This window comes from Myotis daubentonii, chromosome 3 (assembly GCF_963259705.1).
Source record: "Myotis daubentonii chromosome 3, mMyoDau2.1, whole genome shotgun sequence".
Lineage (NCBI taxonomy): Eukaryota > Metazoa > Chordata > Mammalia > Chiroptera > Vespertilionidae > Myotis > Myotis daubentonii.
In genome coordinates this window covers 216,693,398-216,715,744 of record NC_081842.1, presented here as the reverse complement: position 1 = coordinate 216,715,744, position 22,347 = coordinate 216,693,398, and the positions used below count along the sequence as shown (strand labels likewise).

The window sequence follows — 22,347 nt, the reverse complement described above, 5'->3', positions numbered from 1 at the left end:
AACGGCGTGGCGGTCAGTGCCAGCTGCCCGGTGCTGCAGTGACCGGGGCTCCCCACGCCCCTTCTGGTCCTCCAGCTCCTCAGTGTGCTCTGGAAGCCTGGCCTTCTCTCTGATGGCGGTCAGGCCTAGTGACCCCTAGTGGCGACAACAGGGGGAGCGGTCATCTCAGACCCCGGCCTGGACCAGGAGGGTGGCAGGGAGCCTCCACCATCCAGCCCTCCAGCTCATCAGATTGTCAGTAGCAGCCAGTTGTTTCCAAGCGTCGAAATGGCCTCTGTGTTTTAATTCTAGAAAATCACTGAGGCAGGCAAAGACATGGTGAGGAACCTGCTTTGGTGCAAGAGGCTGGGAGCAGACATGCTTCTCTGGCTCTGAGCTCCCGCGGGCTCTGCGGAGGGGAGGGCGGGCTGTGTGTGGGCAAGAGGAAGGTGAAGGAGGGACCATTGGAGCGCCCTTCCCGCCCTGGCAGAGGCGGCCTGCGCTGGGGGGGGCCCGCCTCTCCAGGGGGGCAGCGTGGGGAGCGCGTCAGGCAGGGCCCACAGGAGCAGGGGTGGATGGTGCCTCCCTTCCCATCCCCCCTCCTACAAGGTCATCGATGACAAACAGAGGGCGAAGGGGACTGGGTCGGGTTTGGACACGTGTTTCTCCTGGCCTTGTCGGGGCCATGTCCCTCCTGCTTGTGATCTTGGGCTAGAACAACTGACAAATGGCCTGATAGGAAACAAAAGCAAACAATAGACTCACTTGAAAGATACAGTGAATAGAATTTAATTGAATTTTTTTTTTTTTTTGGTGCGGACATTGATTTGACCCTGGAAGATGTATGGAGTAAATCATGAGGGGAATTAATATACATTAAAGTGTAGTTTATTATCACGGAACTTTTATTGTGCTTGGAGTTGTGTTTTTAATTATTATTTTAATGACTTTCTGTACTTCCAATTGTGATAAATCTATTTTATTTTTTTGGAATAAACGGAGTCTGGTTTTACAAGGTGAAGTGCAGAGCAGGGCCGTCGACGAGCATCGCGCCTTCATTAATGAGAGCGAACAGGTTATAGGGACCGAAAATGAACCGATTTACACGCTTAAAAAGCCAATTAATGCCCAGCCATTAAGCACAAATGCTGCAGATTGTCTCTCTATCGTGTCTACTGTCTGGGCTTCTATTGGATCCTGTGGAGATTGGCTTTTTAAACCAAATAAGTGGAGGAAGCTCTAAACGTGGAAATGCCTGGGCCCAGTTAGGACAAAGGGTTTGGGCCCTGCTGTGGTGAGATGTCCTCACAAGATCCTTGTCGGTGTCCTCGAGGGAGGAGGCAGGGGCCAGGGCTCTGTCAGCAGAATCAGGGCCTGGGGCTGTGTCTCGAGGGCCAACAATGGGGCTTTGCGTGCAGTCCTTTTACATGGCGATCGGCTCCCCCACCACCCTCTCTCCACTGAACTCGCCCACGCTGTGCTGTGACTCGTGGTGCCAGGGTCCTGGTCGTATACCCTACGCTGCCCAGCGCAGGCCTCGTTTCAGTATTCACTCCCATTGGCTGCGAGGGTGTTGGCAGCGGCGCCCTCCCGGTTACATGCTGGCCGGACATACTGACCCTGCCAGGCTGTCCAGCAGCACGTCTGGAGGCGCAGACGCAGGCGCACGCAGATGGGAGGCGCGTGGGCTCTGCAGACGCAGGTCTGGTCGGGAACCTGCCGCAGGATTTATGAGCCAGATGGCCTTGAACAGGCACTTTTGTTTCTATTTTTGTTCATTCAATAAATATGTATTGGATCTGGGTAAAGCACTGTTGTAGGGGCTGGGGATACAGCGGTGAGGGGGGTGGAGAAGCTCCGTGTTCCAGTGTGAGGGGGTAGGAACAGAGCGGGGCGCCAGCAACAGTGCAGCGATACGCTAGTCAGGTGGGCAAGCTCACTCAGGTGACGGGCGCAGGGCGTGTGTGAGGGGACGTTGAGGCTTCATGCAGAGATTAGGGAAGGCTATTGGTAGGGGACATTGGGTGAGATCCCAAGGAAGAGAGAAAGAGCTCAGTGGAATTCTGGGAGGAGTCCTTTCTAGGCACAGGGAACTGCAAGTGCAAAGCCTAGCAGCAGCATGCTGGTGTGTGTGTGTGTGGGGGCAGCCAGGGGGTGATGTGGGGCCCAGCAGCATGTGGTGTGTGTGTGTGTGTGTGTGGGGCTGCCAGGGGGTGGTGTGGGGCCTAGCAGCATGGGGTGTGTGTGTCAGGGGGGCAGCCAGGGGGCGGTGTGGGGCCCAGCAGCATGTGGGGTGTGTGTGTGTGTGTGGGGCTGCCAGGGGGTGGTGTGGGGCCTAGCAGCATGGGGTGTGTGTGTCGGGGGGGCAGCCAGGGGGCGGTGTGGGGCCCAGCAGCATGTGGGGTGTATGTGGGGGGCAGCCAGGGGGCGGTGTGGGGCCCAGCAGCATGTGGGGTGTATGTGGGGGGCAGCCAGGGGGTGGTGTGGGGCCCAGCAGCATGTGGGTGTATGTGGGGGGGCAGCCAGGGGGCGGTGTGGGGCCCAGCAGCATGTGGGTGTATGTGGGGGGCAGCCAGGGGGCGGTGTGGGGCCCAGCAGCATGTGGTGTGTGTGGGGGTGGGGGTGGGGGTGGGGAGGGGCAGCCAGGGAGCCCTGTGGCCAGAGCAGAGTAGAGGGAGCAGATCAGAGAGGTCCTGGGGCCCACATGTGCTTTGAATTTGAGGTCAGCTTGGCTTTGAATGTAAGGGAGGTGGGAGCCTCCTGAAAGGCTTGCCCAGGTGGTGTGTGGGGAGCAAGAGTGAGCGGGAGGCCAGGAAGCTGCGCAGTCCTCCAGGTGCAGGCGCTTGGGGCCCTGAGCCAAGGGGACAGCAGGGACGGGGGGGGGGGGGACGTGGTGGATTCTGGACACATTTTGGAGGTAGAGGGTAGGACTTGCTCACAGATAGACTAGGAGATGCCTGAGAAGCAGGGGAGACGGGAATGACTCCAGTGTCAGCCTGAGGCAGCAAGTGTGGGCACTCTTCAGAGGAAGGGCACTCCCAAGGGAGCCTAGGCGTGGAAGGAAAGTCACTTGATGTAAAAAATTTTCCGTCTCTTGATCTTATAAAACAAGACGATGCCCAAGCCTATGTCACAGACTTGTTGGGACGACGACATGAGATACTGCTGGAGACTCAGTACCTGGCACATGGGCCTGTGACCGAGGTGTGGGCAGGTGACGGAGCTGGTGAGCCGGGTTCTGGGTGGTTTAAGGTCATCCCTGTTGTGCTGCCCTCCGAGGGTTGGAAGTAAACTTCCCATTTGCAGCAGCTATGACGTGTCAGAGAAAGACCAGAGAGTCAGGGACACATGTCCCAGTGAAGCTTCGGAGTGTTAGGTGCCCGTGCACGTGAAGGTGGTGCACACCTCCCCCCCCCCCCCGCCGCTCCCGCACCCCATCTGATGGCAGCTCTGCAGGATGGCATGTCTCAGCATGAAAGCCACTCTGACTGACTTAGAGACTTGAGGTATAGCGTTTTCTTTTCTGATGATGAAAACACACCACTTGTAGAAAAAAATGGGAAAGTTGAAGAAAATGTATAAGAGAGAAATTTATCCGAGGCCTCCCACCCAAAGCTAACTGTGGTTAAAATTTTAGTGGATTTTCTCCCAGTAGTCTAGGCAGTCTTGAATAGCATGTTTGAGGTGGTTATGCTGCTTGTGTATCTAAGACATATTTGCGACTGAAAACTGTTACACGGCTTTGCTTCTTGGTTTTCCTCCTCAAGATTGTATGATAAGCATTGCATTCCGTGGATGGTTTAATGGCTGTGTACCATGGAATTGTTGTTTGCCACCTAAACCTATAGCAAAGCGAAATGGTGATACTAGGGAACCCTTGTACAGCATTTACTGAGTTCCAGGCTCTGTTTTAAATACTTTGCAGAAATGAACTCATTTAATCCTCACCACCACCTTCTGACACAGGCACAGTTGCTATTCCCAGTCTGCAGTTAACCCGTTCCCACCAGGCTCGAGCCCTGCGTTGAATGTGAGGGCCGGAGGCTGAGGGAACGCACGTGTGTATGTATGACGTGCACACCTCTGAGGAAATACCTGAGCAGAAGTTCCGAGAAACAGTGCTGCCTGCGGTGCACTGTGCCCTTTCCCACTTCACTCCATTCATTCAGTTCCATGAAAATTACCACCATCCGCCCTGGATTGACTCCAGAACTCACCCCCAGCTAATGGGTTACCGGGGCCTTAGGGAATGGCCACCCTGGGGCACTAAGTTGGTTCAGCACCAAGGACAGCGCCCCTTTCTTCCTTTCCCATTGTCAAAGTTTGGGTCCTTATTCCGGCCCCTCCAGCTGTGCTGGATCTTAAAGTCTTAGGTCGCTTTGTGATTCAGTGCTCGGTCCTCCTGAAAAGAAAGCCCAGGTCTTCTCACGGCTGTGTCCCCCATAATCTTAGACCCAGACCCCCCCCCCGGAGTTTATGGAGCTTGACGGGTGAGGGTGGGGACACTGCTCCCTGGGGGTGTGGGGCTGCAGATCCTGGGACTGACGGTGTGGCCTGTCCTTGCGTTGGAGAGGAAGGGTTCCCTTCATTGCATCTCTGACATTCGCAGAAAGAAGACCAACCCCGTCCTCACATTGCCCTGTGAGGACACAGTGAAGAGCAAGCCTCCTTTCCATTAGAGCTTGACATTCTGTGTGTCGTCACGTCACAGGGTCCTCAGGAAAGGACATTTGATTGACGGTGTTGTTACCCTGCGGCCCATGCTGCTCTTCAGGGGACACAATAGGACGTCCGTGGGCTCCTCACCTTTTTTTAAAATATATTTTTATTGATTTCAGAGAGGAAGGGACGGAGAGAGAGAGAAACATCAATGATGAGAGCGAATCATCAATCGGCTGCCTCCTGTACACCCCACACTGAGGATCGATCCTGCAACCTGGGCCTGTGCCCTGACTAGGAATCAAACCATGATCTCCTGGTTCATAGGTTGAAGCTCAACCACTGAGCCACGCCGGCCGGGCGGTTCCTCACCTTTGATCTGACTGCTGGATGTTACCAAGAAGCAAGAGGAGAGCAGATCCCTGTTTTGCTTTTGCAGCCTCTGCGATTCCGAGGACAGGGCCCCTGAGGTCAAAGAGAAGGCGGATGTAGACTTATCCATCGTCAGTTTTTGGAAGCATCTCCCGTTTGTACTTTAATTGAGGCCTCAGAGGGACCGAGGCTTGTGTCTTTGGGAGCAGGTGGGTCGGTGGTGTCCGTGGCCGGAGCCCTGTCCTGTTCTGCTTTCCTGGGGGCAGGGGTCCTGTCAGAGTAGCCAGCGGCGGCCCTGGGAGGTGCGTGCCAGCCAGGAAGCTGTGCTCATGCGTATGCTAAGGTCTTCGGAGAGCAAACCCAGCCGCTCTCCAAAGCAGGGGGAACAGCTGCCTCTGGAAAACGCAGAATTCTCCTCCTGTTCACTCTTCACTTGCACATGCTCCAAGCGGGGCGCTCGCTCGCCAAGTGGGGCTCGTGAGCACAGGTGTTTGCACGTGAGGGTGGCGACTGAGCTGAACGTCCCTGGTGGAGGCGGGCGACGGAACCCAAACACCTTTCATCCATTAAGGCCACCAGCGGCCTGTAATCAAGTCACACTCTGTTAGCTGCACAATTAACTTGTTTGTTTGAAGTGCAAATTAAGGATTTGAGCCTCTGCTAATTAATCTTACTTGCTCCCGACTTTCGCTGAAATCCCCGTGTTTTCCGAAGGCAGGCAGTTCTGGAATGTAAGGAAAGCGACTTATTGACTCTGTTTTCTTCCTACGTGAAATCGGCATCTGTTCTGCATCCGCACAGATGGGACAAAGTGGCTCTGAGCCGTCCTTCCCCACTGCCCTGTTCCTTCCTTTCGTCCACGGCTCTGTGACCCGGGGGAGGTGCCCCCCTTGCTGCAGCTCCATGTGCTGCACCCCATCTGTGGGAGCAGAGGAGGCTCCCCTTCACAGCCCCTGTGACTCCCAGATTGTGGCTCTCCTCCTGAAAGAGTAGCTGTTGTAGGTAATAGGATTCCGTTATGGGGCCTTAGGGCTGGTCTGGAATGTCGGCTGGAAGGGAAGGTAGGAGGTTTTGATCAGTGGTTTCTGCTTGTATCTTGGATGTGTTAATTTTAAGATTGCTTGCTTCTGTTTTTTATTCGTTTTACAGGATTGGGGGAGGGGTGGGGTTAGGCGGAGTGTTGGGGTTTGTTCTGCAAGGAGCCGTAGCTGTTCAGAGCTGGGTGGCAGGAAGGCTGGAGCAAGGCCAGATGCACACCCAGCGCCATTTCCAGAGGCACTGGGGCCACGTCTGCTCCTCCCAGAGCCTCTCTGACCTTCCAGAGCCTTCTCTGACCTCTGTGATGATGAAGACCCACTTCCAAAGTGCTCTCCTGCTTAATATGCTAGAGCAGAGGTGGAGATGGTTAGCATGTGGGTGGGGTTATTTACTGGGAGCAAGAGAACACACACACACACCCCTACACACACACACACACACACCTACACACACACACCCCTACACACACACACACGCACACACACACACACACACACCCCTACACACACACACCCCGCTACAATTTTCTGATTTATTTCACCAGGAACGCAGGATTTCTCTGCAGGGAGGAGGCTACAGAAAGACCACGCGGATGCAGGGTATTTTTGCATAGCTTGTCCCCTGTCCCCTGTTCTTAATGGGAGTTGGCAGCGTGGAGCTGTCAGTGACACTTTCTGTGCAGATAAAATCCTGCCAAGGTTGAAAAGGAAGCCAAGTTCTCGCAACACTGCTTCTGCTTTATATTCAGGTTTAGAGCGCTCTCCGGCAAGGACTCACAACGGAAATTGGTGCTTGTTTAGGCTCCTCTGACTCTGGAACTGCATGTGTCAGATCACAAGTCCACGTCTCTATCTGGCCGGGGTGGAGATGAAGGGCAGGCGGGGTTCAAGCACGGCCAGTGTTCAGTTGTCCCGGACACTCTCTCTCCTCCCACTCAGCTTTGAGGAAGCCTGGTCCCCCTGGGCTCCATGGCAGCCTCTCTCTGGGCAGCAGTGGCACCCGCAGGGGTGTAACCCTGGTGCCTCAGGCTGGCTCTGTCCTCTTCCAAAGATTGCTGACCTACCTATCATAGAACAAGATGGAAATCTAACAATTCCTGGTGCGACTTCTGCTGCTGTTTGTGAGGGAGTAACTGGAACCAGACTTGTCCTCATGCCATCAACGATGATAAAACTGGATAAAAATATGAGGGTGAAATAGTTTTAGATGCTACTCCACAGTCCAAGCAGGACTGTGGTTCCCAAGAGGAGATTGGGGGTCCCACGGTCACTCTGTATTTCTGCTGGGAGGCATTTCAAAACGGCGGTTTCAGGGAGGGTCCCCTGTAGCATGCCCTCTTCTTGCTGAACTGGGGAGACACACAGCAGAGTCTGGGGAGGATGGGAAGGCCAGAATTCCGAAGGCAGAAAATCAGAGGGGACAGGGCCTTGCGGATAAAGTGCTCCAGGAATCTGCCCGGGTCCCCTGGAAAGTTCTGCTGGATGCTAAGCTGCTCACATGTGAGGTGACAGTCCACAAGGTGGGCTAAATGCATCTAAGGGCTGTGAGGTGAACAGTTCCCAGTGCTCACTCAGGACTGGCAGGTGCTCAAACTCAGGCTGGCAGATGGCAGAGTCCTCCTCAAATGAATGGGACGCTCAGGACAGAAAGAAAGGAACACCAGTGGGGCTAAAACATCTCTAGAGGAAGAGGTGCTGCAGCCTCACCTCATGAAGGTTAGAAATAAGTCTTGAGGGCACAGGTAACTCAAATGCCTGCCAGAGCAAAGCCTGACACTCTTTATTCAAAGATGTCATGGCGCCAGGGTTCCAAATTTGATGAGAATTATAAGCTCAATGATTCAAGAAGCTCAACACACCCCAAGCAAGAGAAATACAAAGAAAACCACAGCAAGGCACACCGTAATCCACCTGCTTCAAATGTGTGATAAAGAGAAAGTCCTAAAATCAATGGGGGTGGGGAGGGGGTGGGGCAAGGGAAGAAGGGGCACATTACAAGGGACAAAGATAAGAACTTTAGCAGATTTATCATTGATACCATGCAAGCCAGGCCCTGAATGGTTTGGCTCAGTGGATAGAGTGTTGGCCTGCGGACTGAAGGGTCCTGGGTTCGATTCTGATCAAAGGCACATGCCTGTGTTGCAGGCTCGATTCCCAGTAGGGGGCATGCAGGAGACAGCCGATCAATGATTCTTTCTCATCATTGGTGTTTTGATCTCTCTCTCCCTCTCCCTTCCTCTCTGAAATATATTTATATACTAGAGGCCTGGTGCACGAAATTTGTGCACGGGTAGGGCCCCTAGGCCTGGCCGCAGATCAGGGCCTATCGGGGCCTTTCGGCTGCCAGCTGGGGTCTTCCTTCATTCCACACTGCCCCCTGGTGGTCAACGCACGTCATAGCAAGTGATAGAACTCCTGGTCTTGTGGTCAAATTCCTGAGGGGACACTTTGCATATTAGCCTTTTTTATATATAGACTAGAGGCCCGTTGCATGAAGAGATTCGTGCAATAGGCCTTCCTTCCCCTGGCTGCCGGCACCGGTTTTCCTCTGGCACCCGGGACCCAGGCCTTCGCTCTGGCCGCAGTGGAGAAGCCAAGCCTCTTCAGTCTTCAGTCGTCTTCAGTCTTCAGTCTTTGCTGGGGCCGGAGCCTTTAGTCTTTGCTCTGTGCCTGCATATGCAAATTAACCACCGTCTTTGTTGGGTTAATTTGCGTACTCATCCAATTTGCATGTTTCTCTTTTATTAGTGTAGATATGAAACCATGCACTCCAGGAGACAATGGAACACATCACTTAAATTCTGAGGGTAGTTGGGGTAGGTAGGGGGATGCCAGGGTCCAACCCCAGCGGGTCCAGGGGTCCCCAAAGGTGAGGACGGAGTCAGCAAAGAAGGAAGGACACGGAGACAGTGTTCAGTTGATCAGCAGCCTAGCCAGGATCTCCAGCCAAGTTCTGGTCTCGATCTCCAGAGAGGTTCTGCCTCGGATCTCCAGCCAGGTTCTGTGGCCATGTTCCCTCGCTAGGTTCTCCAGCCAGGTTCTGTCCAGGTTCTCCAGCCAGGTTCAGTCACCAGGTTCTAGTCAGGTTCTCTTGCCAATTTCTGTAGTCAGGTTCAGTCCAGGATCTTTTGCCATGTTCTCTCCAGCGAAGTTCTTCTGTCTGTAGGTTCTGTGTAGGTTCTGTCTTCTTGGCTCTCTTCTTAAGTTCTGTCTTTTTCTGTCTTGTTACATCTGTATTTATACCAGTTGATTCAATCCTATCAATCTCTATTACAAAGGTTAGGGCGTTTCTTATCTCCATTCCAGGGAGTAAAGATTATGTAGCTTAAGCATGATTGTTCATAGTTAAAGTGATTAATTACCCGCCTGGAACTTAGTTGAGGGGTTTTATTCCCTCCCTAACTTCAGGGGAAAATCCCTACCTGGGATTCAACCTTTCTCGGAGAGGTGACCTTGGTTAAAACACAGCGCCAAGAAGGTGAGCAAACATATTAGGAACCGTATGCCATATATGCCAGGTCCCTTGAAACAGCAAGGATGGACCGGCTCCCGGCAGGGGGAAACCTGTCAGCCAGAATTCTATATGCAGTACAATGACCTTAAAAAATTAAAGTGAAGTAAAGAAATTTTCTAATAATCAGACAGACACACAAACCAGCACATGCACACACATCAGAGAATTCATTGCTTGGAGACCTGCATTACAGGAAATGTTAAAGGTAGTTTCATGTGAAGAAGAATGACATGAGATGAAAACCTGGAGCTACACAAAACAATGAGGAGTGCTGAAAATGGCGTATATGTAGTTAAATATATTTTCCCTCATTTTAAATTTGTTTAAAAGGTAATTAATTGCTTAAATCACTGTATTGGGGTCTGGAACATATTTAGAAGTAAAATAGATAACAGCAAGCAATAATAGGAATGAGGGAAGGGGCAAAGTGGAATCACTCTTTGAGCCCTAACGATATATATAAAGTGGTATAATATTTGAAAGAAGATTCTATTAGATTAAATAGCACAATGCAAATCCTAGAGCAATCACAATAAAACAGAGGCAAACCTAATAAGCCAACAGTGGAGTTAAACTGGAGTACTACAGAAAAATCACTTAATCCAATAGGAGGCAAGAAAACAAGGAAAAGGAAACAAAGAATAAAATGGAAGAAATAGAAAACAAATAGCATGATGGTAGATTTAAACTTGACCACATCAATAATTACACTAAATATAAACAGTCTAAACATCCCAAATAAAATGCAGGGAACTTGGAGCAGACAAACATTTCTTAAATTAGGCAGGAAAAGAGAAAATGGTAAATTGGACTTAAGCAAATTTAAAAACTTTTGCTCTTTGAAATATGACTTGAAGAAAATAAAACAGTAAGCCAGAGACTGGAAGAAAATTTTCATAATGCATAAACCTGATAAAGGGCTCCTATCCAAAAATACAAAAAGAAATATTACAGTTCAACAACAACAGTACAAACAGCCTGATTAAAAATTAGGCAACAATGAAAACAGACTTCACTAAAGACATACAGCAATGAGTACACACATGAAAAATGTTAAATATCGTCATGAGGGAAAAGCAAATGGAAACTTGAGTGAGATAGCCGCACACCCACTAAAATGGCTACAATTGAAAGACCATCAGTGCCAAGTGTTGGCAGATCAGTGGAGCAACTTCATGTGCATTCCAGGCGGAACTATAAAACGGTGCAGCCACTTTGGAAAACAGTTTGGCAGCTTCATATATAGTCAAACACACACTGACCACATGGCCCAGAAGTTCCATGTCTGGGTTTTCACCAAAGAAAAATGAAAATGTGTGTCCACACACACACACACACACACACACACACACACACACACACACTTGTTAGTTTATTCCTGACAGTCCCCAACTGGAAACCGCACCCACGTTCCTCCGCATTGGCGTGGATAGACTACGTATGACACATCGGCCCAATGGAATCATTCTCTGCAGTGAAAGGAACGGGTTACCCCTGATACACACGACAGCATGGGTCCATCTCAACAGCGTTATTTTGCGTGAAAGAAGCCAGACCCCAAAGGAGTGCGTCCTGTGGGATGTCATGTGTCTGGAATTTAGAACAGGAAGACTCATCCGCAGGGACAGGAAGCAGACCCTGATTGCTGGGGCTGCTGACTGACAGGGTGTGAAGGACCTCACGGGGCTGGGAGTGTCTTCTGTCTCGAATGTGGTGATGGATACACGGGGATCTGTTTGTTCATGTTCATTGACCTGCACACCTGAGAAGAGTTGCATTTTATTGTACGTGAGTTATACCTCAGTGGAGCTGATCACCAACGTCGTAACCCAGTGACCCCCTGTGTGCACACATCACCTGGTGGGGTACAGGGGTGCCGCCCATATCTCAGGCAGGAAAGGGCAGTGACTCGCCCATACCATGCGGCCGACGGGAGGTGGAGGAACTTCTTTCTCTTCTACAAGAAGTGCTTTATATCTCCCCAAAGAGGCAGGTTATTTCTTCTTACAAATGAAAGCATAGGACACACATTGTTTCAGTGCCTTTCAGGCTGGCATGTGGCCGGCGTCCAGGAGACGTGCTGGGAGCCGGAGAGCTCCCTCGATGCCCGTCTTCCCCTCCAGGTGTCTTCTCACCCTCTGCTTCCTTGTCTGTGTTCCAGGGTGACCAGCCATGCGGGGCAGGTGTCCTCAGGGCTGTGGGCGGTTCTCACGCCAGTCGGGTCCAGGCAGGTCACAGAAACCACACTGGACAACTGGACAGAGAAAACTTAGCATGAAGAATTGCTAACTATAAAAGGTGGTTGACCCTGAGTTGGAATATTTATCTCAGAGGGGATGACCCACCAGCTTTCTGCGAGGGGGGAAGTGGGTGTCCGGAGAGAGCAGGTGAGAGGTGCCACCAGGGCCGGGTATGGAAATGGCTATGTATTCATTTCAATCAAGGCCAGTTATTTCTCCCCCTCCCCCCCATTGCTTTTCAGAGAGAGTGGAAGGGAGAGAGGTGGGGGGAAGAGAGAGGGAGAGAGAGAGAAACATCGATGTGAGAGACATATTGACTGGTTGCCTCCCACATGTAGGAGTGAACCTGCAACCCAGGCATGTGCCCTTGATGGGGAATCAAACCCGTGAATCTTCGGTGCACAGTGTGATGCGCCAACCACTGAGCCCACCGGCCAAGAAGGCCAATTATTTTTTGTAAAGTGCACGAGTGATGGGTTCTGGGAAAATTTGCCTGCGCTGTAAACATGCCGGTTAGGAGTCATTAATATGACATTCACGTGTCCTTATCAAAGTACACAACTGGAGGGCTGGCCTCTTTGAAATGCCCCGAGGACACTAAGTATGAGTCTTCAAAACCACGAGTCCTGGGGACGAGCTATTTCCTTCTCGTCTGGGAGAAATAGAACTGCATGTGATGGCTGGGCAGCTGCTGGGCCAGCTGCTCGGAGAGTCCCCCCCCCCCCCCCGGCCCTGGTTCCGTACAGGTAAAACCCTGCGCAGAACTCTCATAAAAACACACTTTACACAATTATCCCTTGGTTGGAAGATCCAGTTTTGGGAGCAAAACATCTGAGATCACATAGACCACAGATATTTTTATTGCTTAGACTCAGGAATAAAAAACAAAACCATCTCCCTATCGCTCATGGTTGTTTTGTTTCTTTAATTTGCCCCAATAAGGGCTCCAGGCCCCAGAGACTGACTTGTTTTCCGACATTGGACCCATGTTTGCAAGACAGGCCGGTCAGGGGGGAAGGGGAGGCTGACTGGAGTCGATGGAAGGGAAGGGGCTCCTGACCTTTCTCTGAGGGCGGCTTCAGGGGAAATGGGGGGGACAGTTCTCTGGGCTGGGGTGTCTGCCGTGGGTGGCCCCTTCTGGAGAGGGCATGGGTGTGACCGCACCTGGGCTGAGGGACAGAGGGGGTTCAGACCTCTGAGGAGCCCACACCCTCTCGCAGACAATCGCGGGCTCCCAGCAGCAGGGCAGGGCAGGCCTCGCTGGACATGAACCAGTGGGACCCCGCAGGGCTGGGCTGCAGCGGGCAGGTCGCTTTTGTGGGTTCCTGTGACATTTGCACCGAGGGCCGCCCTGCCCACCGCAGCTGCCGAGCGCTGGAAATACGGCTGCTGCCAATTAGAGTTTGACAGTGTTGTCTGAAATGGCTTCTGACTCGTTTTTAATGAAGTCATGTTTTGGGATACATTGGTTTAAAATAGCAAATATATTAGTAAATAAACTATACTCTAAATATTAATTTCTCCTGCCTTCCTGCCTTTTACTTTTTTTTTGTTAAGCAGCTTCTAGCGATGTTGGCATCTGTGGCTTGTGTGTGTGCCCACTGGCCAGTGCTGCCCTGTGCGGCCGGCCTGGCCCGGACTGCCCGCTGAACGGGAGGGCTGAGCTGGGCACCTGTGTCCAGCCTCACATGCACTAGCCTCAGCGACTGGGTTTATCCCGACCCCCCGCATCCCCCCACCCCACCCCACCCCCGGGCAGCCAGTGTGGCCTCACACACGGCTCTTCCTGCCTGCAGCCTTTATTTTATTTTATTTTTTTTCAAAAATATATTTGTATTGATTTCAGAGAGGAAGGGAGAGGGAGAGAGAGAGACATCAATGATGAGAGAGAGTCATTGATCAGTGCTCCTGCACGCCCCACACTGAGGATCCAGCCAGTCACCCGGGCCTGTGCCCTGACCAGAATTGAACTGTGACCACCTGGCTCATAGGTCGGCACTCAACCACTGAGCGCCTGTCTGCAGCCTTCAGAAGAGAACGTGCGCCTCTCTCACCGTGCACCCGGCCTTCCGAAGGCGTCTGCGTGTCGCCTCCCCGAGCCGATCTGAGTGGGGCCCTGGGTGAGGTGGGAGAGGCTCAGAGCCTCCTGGACACTGGGCACCCGGGGAGGGAGGACGCCATGCCCACGAGCGTTAGCGACACTGTACTTCGCCAGGAGCCTGGAGAGGTGCTGCCACTGCGAGGAGATGCCAGAAACTGGGGCTCACGGCAGAGTGAGACACCAGGGAGACTCCCTGGGGGAGGTGGGCTGTGAACAGGGCCAGGAGGTTACGGAGGCAGAATCAGTGCAGGGGGGGCCGAGGTGGGGAAGGGCAAGGGGAGCCAGGCTGGCACAACGATGCCTTCTCCCCCGCTGGTCCCCTGGGCAGCCTCCGTGGGACCCCTGAGCCTCGCCTGCTGCAGCTGGCTCACTCCTTCCGAGCGCATCTTCCGGGGCAGACAGCCCCCCTTCTCTCCCCCATGAGCGGTGGACATGTCTTTGGAAGGCTGGGTGCTCCGTGATGCCCGTGTGACCAGGCGCGGTGCCGAGTGCAGAGCTGTGCCGCCTGTGGTGCTGCCCTCTGCCCTGCCAGGGGAGGGCTGCCCGCTTCCCTGGTGCCAGCAGATGGAAGGGGTGGGGGCCTCGACGGCTCCAGTTTGTCCCCTGCCACCGCAGACATCAGAGCTCGGCGGCAGTTTTTCTAGTTGAGCATCCAGAGGACAAACTAACCATTTAAAATCTGCAAGCTGGACAGTCTTTGCTTTGGAGCCTGCGGCGAATTCCTTCATCCTGACAGTCCAGCCATTCTTCTCACTGAAGCAGGGTTTGGGATCCAGGACGAGGGCGATGCTGAGGGCGCCGGGCGCTGGGCCAGGCCTGTAGGCTCGGGGTTCGCCTCCGTGGGCAGGGGGTGCTGGCATGATCTCCATCCCGGAGCCCACCTCGCTACATGGGATGGCCTCGCTTCCTTCTTTGTTGTGATGAAACACACACAGCATAACATTTGCCACTGGCCGCATTTAGAACATTCGCCATGTGTGTGACCTTCACCACTCTCTAGTTCCAGACATTCCCGTCCCCCAAAGGAAGCCGTGTCCCCATTAGCCGTCACTCCCAGCCCCTCTTTCTCAGTCCCTGGCGACCACTCATCTGGTCTCCACGCATTTGCCTCCTTGGGATGCCCCGTAGAAATGGAATCAGGAGCATGTGGTCTTTGTGCCTGGCTTCTTCCTCTCAGTGTGTTTTCAAGCTCACACACATAGCATGTGCGGTAACTTCGTTTCTTTTGAGGGATGATGATCAGTGTTCTGTTCTCTGCACCCGCCGTACTCTGGGTGTCCATCGTGTGCTGACAGGCACTCGGCGGCCTGCACGCTTGGCTGCGGAGAATAGAGCTGCTCCCAGCAGTCACGTGCACCCTGCTGTTTGAGCCCCTGGTTTCGCTTCTTTGGGTGCGCTCTCTCCTTGTGGCGCTTTCTGTGAATTTCCTGGGCCAGCCTTGAGCTTGAGAGGCAACAGGTGGGAACGTCATGCCCACCGTGGGGCCCAGGCCCCTTGGTCAGCCAGACATGTGCTGGCCTCGGGCACGTCCCTCCTGCTCTCCGTGCCTCAGTTTCCCACTCTGTAGGAAGGAGGTAGACCAGGTCTGTCCTCCCTCTTTGGGGAGAGAGGGAGGCCAGTCAGGCGGGCGGAGGTCCTGTCACAGCTCCTTCCCTCTTTGCTGGAGGGAGACACTCCCACCCATGGAGGCCCAGCTTGGCTCCTCCTGATCCCTAAAGGGGGGGGGGGCGGGGGGCGGGGGGGGCGGTGGAGGGGAGACAGTGATGTGGCTCTGGGCCATGGGGAGCAGGAGGCTGTCAGACCGTTTGGGGGAGACACGGCCCTCCACATGGGGGCGTGCATTTCTCCGCCCATTCAGAGCAGCGGTGGGGAGTGTGGGCTCTGGAACCATTCTGCCTGGGTCTGCATTCTGGTCCCGCAGAGACGAGCCATGTGACCTTGGGCAGACCATGTAACTGCTCTGCGCCTCAGTTTCCCCGACTGTAAAGTGGACATGTTCCTCCTTCATCGTTTTTTATGAGGATTAAGTGAGGCGACCCCCCACAGGCTCCTAGAGCAGTAACTGGCCTTAGACATCACTCTGCCAGTGTTAGCCATCACCATGGTAACGATGACACAGACAGTGAAGGCCCTCGTCCCCCAAATCATCCCCCTTCCCAGCCGGGGACCTGTCTTATTCGGAATGTTGATGGTTCTTCCTTTGCTCCGCATGACTTAGCCTCTGAGCATTCCGTGTGGCTCTTTGGCGTGTGCGTGTCGATCTCCCACCAGGTCCTGGCTTTGTGGAGGCAGGTCCAGCCCGTGGACTGCCCACCCGACGGGGAGGTGGACCGAGACCCGGATAAGGGAAGTGGGCGGGGCAGGCTGGAAGCAGGGCCTGGGAGTAGGCAGGTGACTTGGACACGCCCAGCAGCTGCAGGGCCTGGCCAGCCTCAGCAGGACGGGGTGGGGCCTGGGCCAGGCCCTTGGTTTCCTTTGCTCAGAGGCTGCTGGGCAGAGGGGCGGGCGGTCCCAGGCGGCTCGGGGTGGGGGTGTCACTGTTGTCAGGGGAGGAGGGAGTGCTCTGAGGTAGTTCCTCAGCTCGCACCGCCGCTCAGCGGACCCCTGGTGACCCGCTGGGTTTGGCCACACAGCTGGCCGGACAGTGAACCCTGCCGTAGTGCTTCCCGTGAACCGTCAGTGTCGCCCCTGCTCGCCGGGGGCTCTGTCAGGGCAGACTTCCTGTGGTCTCGCTCACTGGTGGCACACGGGAGGTGCCCAGCAGCTAATCTCGAATCAGTAAGCGGTCCGGGAGGGTCTCTCTCTCTTTTTTTAAAAATATATTTTTATTGATTGATGTCAGAGAGGAAGGGAGAGGGAGCGAGGGAGGAAGGGAGGGAGAGAGAGAAAAAGAGAAAAAAAAACATCAGTGATGAGAGAGAATCATGGATCAGCTGCCTCCTGCATGCCCCCCACTGGGGATGGAGCCTGCAACCCGGGCCTGTGCCCTGACCGGGAATCAAACTGAGCCCTCCTGGTTCCTAGGTCAACGCTCAACCCCTGAGCCTCGCCAGGCAGGTGGAGCTTCTCTGTGAAGGGCAGTTGCCGGGGGGATTCTGCCAGCTGGAGCGAGGGTTGGCTGAGGGGTATTCACGAAGGTCTTCTTTGGGTGTCTGGGTCGTTGGGAGGGACACTGTGATAGATCTAGAGGCGGCTGGGATGCCTATGTCCCCATCCCTCTGGGCCAGCAATCAGTTCCCAGCATGGCCCTGGGCAAGGGCAGGGATCCGAGGAGTTCCTGTTGGCACAGACCAGGCCTCTGCACACCACGCTCCCTAAAGTGCAGGTGGGTGGCTGGCACACAGGGGCTCAGTTTACCCACCTACTGACTTCACCCACCATCTGCTCTCGGTGTTCTGTGAAAACAAACGGGCGCCTGTAGATAATGGAAGGATTGACTCTAGGTAACTCGGAGCAGTCACCGTGATAGTGCCACTCATTGTGGGCACAGGGGTGCAGGGCACAGGGGTGTAGGGGGTGCAGGGTGGGGATCGACGAAGACAAGCCCAGCAGTGCTGGCGACCTCGGAGGGACCACATGGTACCTGCTCCCCCATCGGCCTGTGGGCAGTGGCTCACACCGCGGGGACCTGTGGTGATGATAGCGGTAGCCGTGGTCACGGGCGTGGCTGTGCATTAAGTGTATTAAGAACCATCGCTCCTGATGACTGTCCTGTGGGTGCATGATCTCAGGTGCAGACAGGCTGAGTCACAGGCTCCAGACCTGACAGCTGAACGTGGCCGGGCCGCAGCCCCGGCGGGTCTGTTTGCGCCCGGAGCTCATGTCCTTCTCGGCGACGGCCTGTCACCTCTCCCAGTGACCAAGTTAGCCAAGTCACCGCCAGGGTGTACCCGGCAACAGCTGCATTTTGCTGCATCTAAGCTCTGGCTTCAACCATCTTCAGTAATAAATGTTCACAAACACCACACGTTCGCTCAGGGGGGTGAGAGCACTGCTGGTCGCTCAGCGCCAGCTGCAGTCAGTGGTGGAAACCCAACGTTGCAGCAGCGGCCTTTGCCGTAGGCCCAGCTCCCCTCCTGTACCGAGTGGCCCCCTCGTGGCAGAGGCTGGCTTCCACCCCCATCTCTGCTGGGGCCTGTGGCATACGCACTGCGTGGCACGGCTGCTGTTTTCTCCTTTAACCTGCTCTCCCTACCTGGCTTTGGTGACAGTCTCTGCTTTGTCCCCAAAGCCAAGTTTAGGGTCTCAGGCCACAGGTGTGCTGCACGTGTCCCAGCCCAGTGTGGGGTGACTGCTGAGGAAGGTTGCACTCCTGGGGGAGGGCTGTGCCTCTGGGGGAGGGCTGTGCCTCTGGGGGAGGCCTGCCAGGCCCCCTGGCCGCAGAGGAGTTAGATGGGGGCCTCCGCCTGCATTTTTCTGACAGTCCAGGGCAGCAGCTCCGCGTCCAGCCATCACCAAGATCCAGGGGAACGTGGCCGGTGCAGCCTTAGTTTAACGCGCAGTCCCTGCCAGGCCCCGTCAGCGGGTCTGTGTGGAGCTGGGAGTAATGGGCCGTGTCATGCTCTGAGCTGGGCAGTGACTTATGTGGGTGTCACCCCCTAGCTTTTTATGGGACTTATTAATAAATCAGTAATTCCGTCTGCAGGGAAGTTGTTGTGTTTATAAATATTTAATTTACCTCCAGGTGCCCACATTTTCTCCATCTTTGCCTCAACTCTGCTGACATGGCTCAGCTCAATGGATTAAGCTATCGGAGTGGGAATGGTCCTCTCTCCCTCTCTCTCTCTCTCTCTCTCTCTCTCCTTCTTTCTCTCCCCCGCCCTCTCTCTCTGTCTCCCTCTCTCTCCCTCTCCATCTCCCTCCCTCTCACTCCTTCTCCATCTCCCTCCACCCCCCCATCTCCCAGGAATGTGAATTCACCCATGTCTGTGAGATCTCTGTGTGATGGGCTTGGGTTGGGATCGAGCTGGGAGAGCCAGCGTCTCTGTGACACCGTGAAAGGCCAGTCCGGCTTCAGAAGAAGACAGACGGAACTTTCCGAGGGCGACCTCGCGAGTGGAGACCTGCTGTGGGCATGCCTTTCCCCCTTTTCAAGTCGATGACACTGAGAATCGGCAGTGGTGTCTGACGTTCCCACCCACAGAGAAATAGCTTGGTCCCTGCCACCCATTCATCGTTGAAAGCCGGTGCTTAGCTGACTGCTGTGCGGCAGGGTGAATGGAAAGGGCTTTAAACAAATAAAATGGACGCAGCCCGCGTGGCGGTTTCCCTGGGGTGTGGGTCCAGCCCTGCAGAGGAGGCAGCCGCCGGGCACAGTGGGACGTCACCTCAGCACCCAGTGGCTAACGTTAGTTATTATCTCTCTGTTCTTCTGTTTCAGGAAATCGCAGCTTATTTAATAACGTTTGAGAAGCACGAAGAATGGCTCACCACATCCCCTAAGACAAGGTAATGCCCGGATCTCGCAGCTTTTCTGATATGCACAGTAAATGGGTTGATTTTCATGGGTGGCCTGATCAGGCGTCAGGGCCCGGGCGAGTGGAAGTGCCACGTTGTGTGTGATGGCTCGTGGCACCGAGGGTGCGCTGATTGGCCCGGGCGAGTGGAAGTGCCACGTTGTGTGTGATGGCTCGTGGCACCGAGGGTGCGCTGATTGGCCCGAGACCGTGGGCGCGAGGGCAGGGTGGTCCCCCAGCTGCCAGCAGGCGGGGTGGTGCTCTCTCCCTGGCGCTCACTGCGCCCCCTGCCTGCAGGGCGCCCGGCGAGCCTCGGCCCTCGGGAACCTCGGGGGCGTTTATTTTGGGAACCTGCCCACCTGCCACCCGTGTTGTCTAGAGACTCACTTTTTAAAAGGGAACCCCTGAACGGCCCACGTCCACCCCAGTGAGGCTTACAAATGGAAATTGGGTTATTCCTGGTGGTCAGGAGGCCTCCCAGGCCAGAAGCAGTGGCTACGCTTGTGGTTTATGACTCGGTAAATGTCCTTGAACCTGGAACTCCCAGCTCTCGTGGCCCCGCCCCCCATTGCCACAGCTCTCCTGTGGGCCGTGCTGGGCAGGTGTTTGTCATTGTGCGGAGCGGGCTTAGGTGCGCGCCGGGCTGAGGGCTGGATGCAGGAGGCGGGATGCTCCATCCGTCTCATGTGGGGCAGAAGCACAAGATCTTTCCGGTGTGGGAAGTGGGACCAGGGAAGGGCTGGGTGTGTCTGCTGCCCCAGTGGTCACCGGCCCGACCCACTCTTCCTTCCTGAGCCCTGGAGAGAGGCTCTCGCGTGCTCGTTCCTTCTAGAAGTCACTTGCAAGGGTCCCTTCCTCAGGCACGGGCTTCAGTGGTCAGTGTCCTTCAGGGGGCGGCGGAGTCCGCAGAGGCCGAGGGTGTTGAGGAGAGGCTGGTGCCCTGCGTCTCTGGGCGGGCAGAGGCGGCTCTGCGTCTCGCAGCTCTTCCCAAATTCCACTGCGTGTGTCCTCACCCCCCAGCCTCCTGGGCCAGGGTTTCCTTTGCTAGAGAATCAAGTGGTTTGTAGCAGTCAGCTTTTGCTGTGATGATGCTGTGTAAGAAGCAGCCTCGCACTTAGGGACTCGCAGACTTTGATGTCCTGCGCACGGGTCTGTGTTGGCTGTGGCTTTGGGGTGTGGCCGGGAGCACTCACCGTGTCCTTTTGCTCACTGTCTGGGACATGTGGTTCTCCTGGGGGTGGCAGCAGCGTAAAGCCCCGGGAAGTCCAAGCCTGAAACCCCGCTGCTGTGGCGTCTGTCGCACATGCTCCATCGCCAGGGCAGTTCCCTTGGCCAAGCCCCAGAGAAGACTGTGGGGTGGGGGCGGGGTGGGGAGTGAATGGAAACACAGTTGACTCTTTGGGGAGCATAGCGTTTCTCAAACTGTGGAGGTCCCGGCACGTTCATCCCTCTCCTCTTCTGGGGGCATTTCCTTCCAGGGCGTGATTCCCAAACTTGAGCGGCATGGGAGTCAGCGGGACGCTCGTTAACATACCCATGTTAACACCCAGAGTTCACTCAGTAGGTCCGGCTGGGCCCGAGCACCTGACATTTCTAACAGGTTCCGGGTGATGGATGTGGCCTACCTGGGACCCCACTTTGAGAACCCTGTTTCCTCAGAGAGAAAGAGGTCTGATTTCTGCCTCTGCCCGTCCCCGACGCCCAGCAGCGGGGTTCACCCTGAGCAGCCCCAGCCCCTCTGCTCCCTTCTCTCCTCTGCGCCCCTCGCTCCTCGGGGAGACTCTCCTGGTCCAAGGGGAGGGAGGAGCTCTGTTTAGGCAGCAAGTGGGGTACGGGCAGCCAGCTGACTTCAGATGTGCAGAGGCGGGCCTGGGCCTGCTGGGGCCACCGTTCAATGGCACAGCAGTCGACCACTTCAAGGCGGGGCCGCGGGAGGGGGGGGTGTGGGGGGAGGGGGGTTCTGCCTTGTGTTTCAACCTTAGAATTTGGGTTCCGACTGAGAAGTGAGTGCCCCTCAGGGTCGTGCCTGACTCACTTGGCTTTTTGGAATCTAGTTGGAGCCAAAGGGCTTCGTATCTCGGGGCACAAGGGGCAGCGTGGCTGAGGGAAAGGGGTGGGGTCAGGCCCTGACAAATCCAGTCTGAGCCCCCCCTGTGCCCCCTCCCCCCCCCGTCACTCAGCAGCTCTGTGGCATTAAGAAGACACTTTAGCCCCTTTATTGCTTATTTCTTTTTTGGGCGGGGGTGGGGGGAGAGAGAGAGAGAGAGAGAGAGAGAGAGAGAGAGAGAGAGAGAGAGGAGACATAGAGTATTTGTTGTTCCATTTATTCCTGCATTCATTGGTTGATTCTTCTATGTGCCCTGACCGGGGATTGAACCCAAAACCCAGGCGCATTGGGAGGACACTCTAACCAACTGAGTTGCCAGCCAGGGCCACTTCAGTCCCTTTAAAAGCCCCCCTTTTCTTGCTCACGGACGGAACAGAGCTGGTGCCGAGCCTGTCCTCATAGGGCCGCGATGAGGACTGAACGCTGTAACGTGTGCGTGCGACCTTGCTTTGCACGCCGTGAGGTCGGGCGATGCATGGGATGTCGCAGTGCCTCTTGCCATTGAGGGGCGGTCCCAGTGCTGGAGGCCGTGGCCTCAGGAAGCAGCTGCCAGGTCCCCACGGGCCTGGGCAGGACCGAGATGGAGGGCGGAGAGCATTTCCTGTTAGTGCGGGGCTCCCGCTCCGGGAGGAGGAGAAGTTGCGGTTGTTCAAGGACCTTCCTCAATTAGTTGTTGAGTTGAGTTCGGGTCCCCCTCCCGTCTCCGCTGCTGAAATTAATCGGTGTGGTTAACTGCTGAGCTCATGCCCACCGGCCTCCTGGTATTAGGGAATTAATGGCACCAGTGCTCGGCTGAACGAGGAGGCAATGCAACTCCTGGCGGCCGCCGCCGCTCATTCCATTTTGGAAAATTAATAAAAATGAATTGCACCGCTGACATTT

The 22,347-nt window shown here is 55.0% G+C and overlaps 1 protein-coding gene across 9 annotated transcripts in view; it reads left to right on the top strand.

Annotated features, from left to right (window-relative positions):
• Positions 1-22,347, top strand: part of CAMTA1 (calmodulin binding transcription activator 1) — a 683,296-nt gene that overhangs the window by 225,619 nt on the left and 435,330 nt on the right. For all 9 annotated transcript variants that reach the window (XM_059691394.1, XM_059691396.1, XM_059691393.1 and 6 more), the window contains one exon: positions 19,283-19,350. In XM_059691394.1, the coding sequence (XP_059547377.1) occupies positions 19,283-19,350 (68 nt within the window). The remainder of the gene's footprint in view (positions 1-19,282; positions 19,351-22,347) is intronic.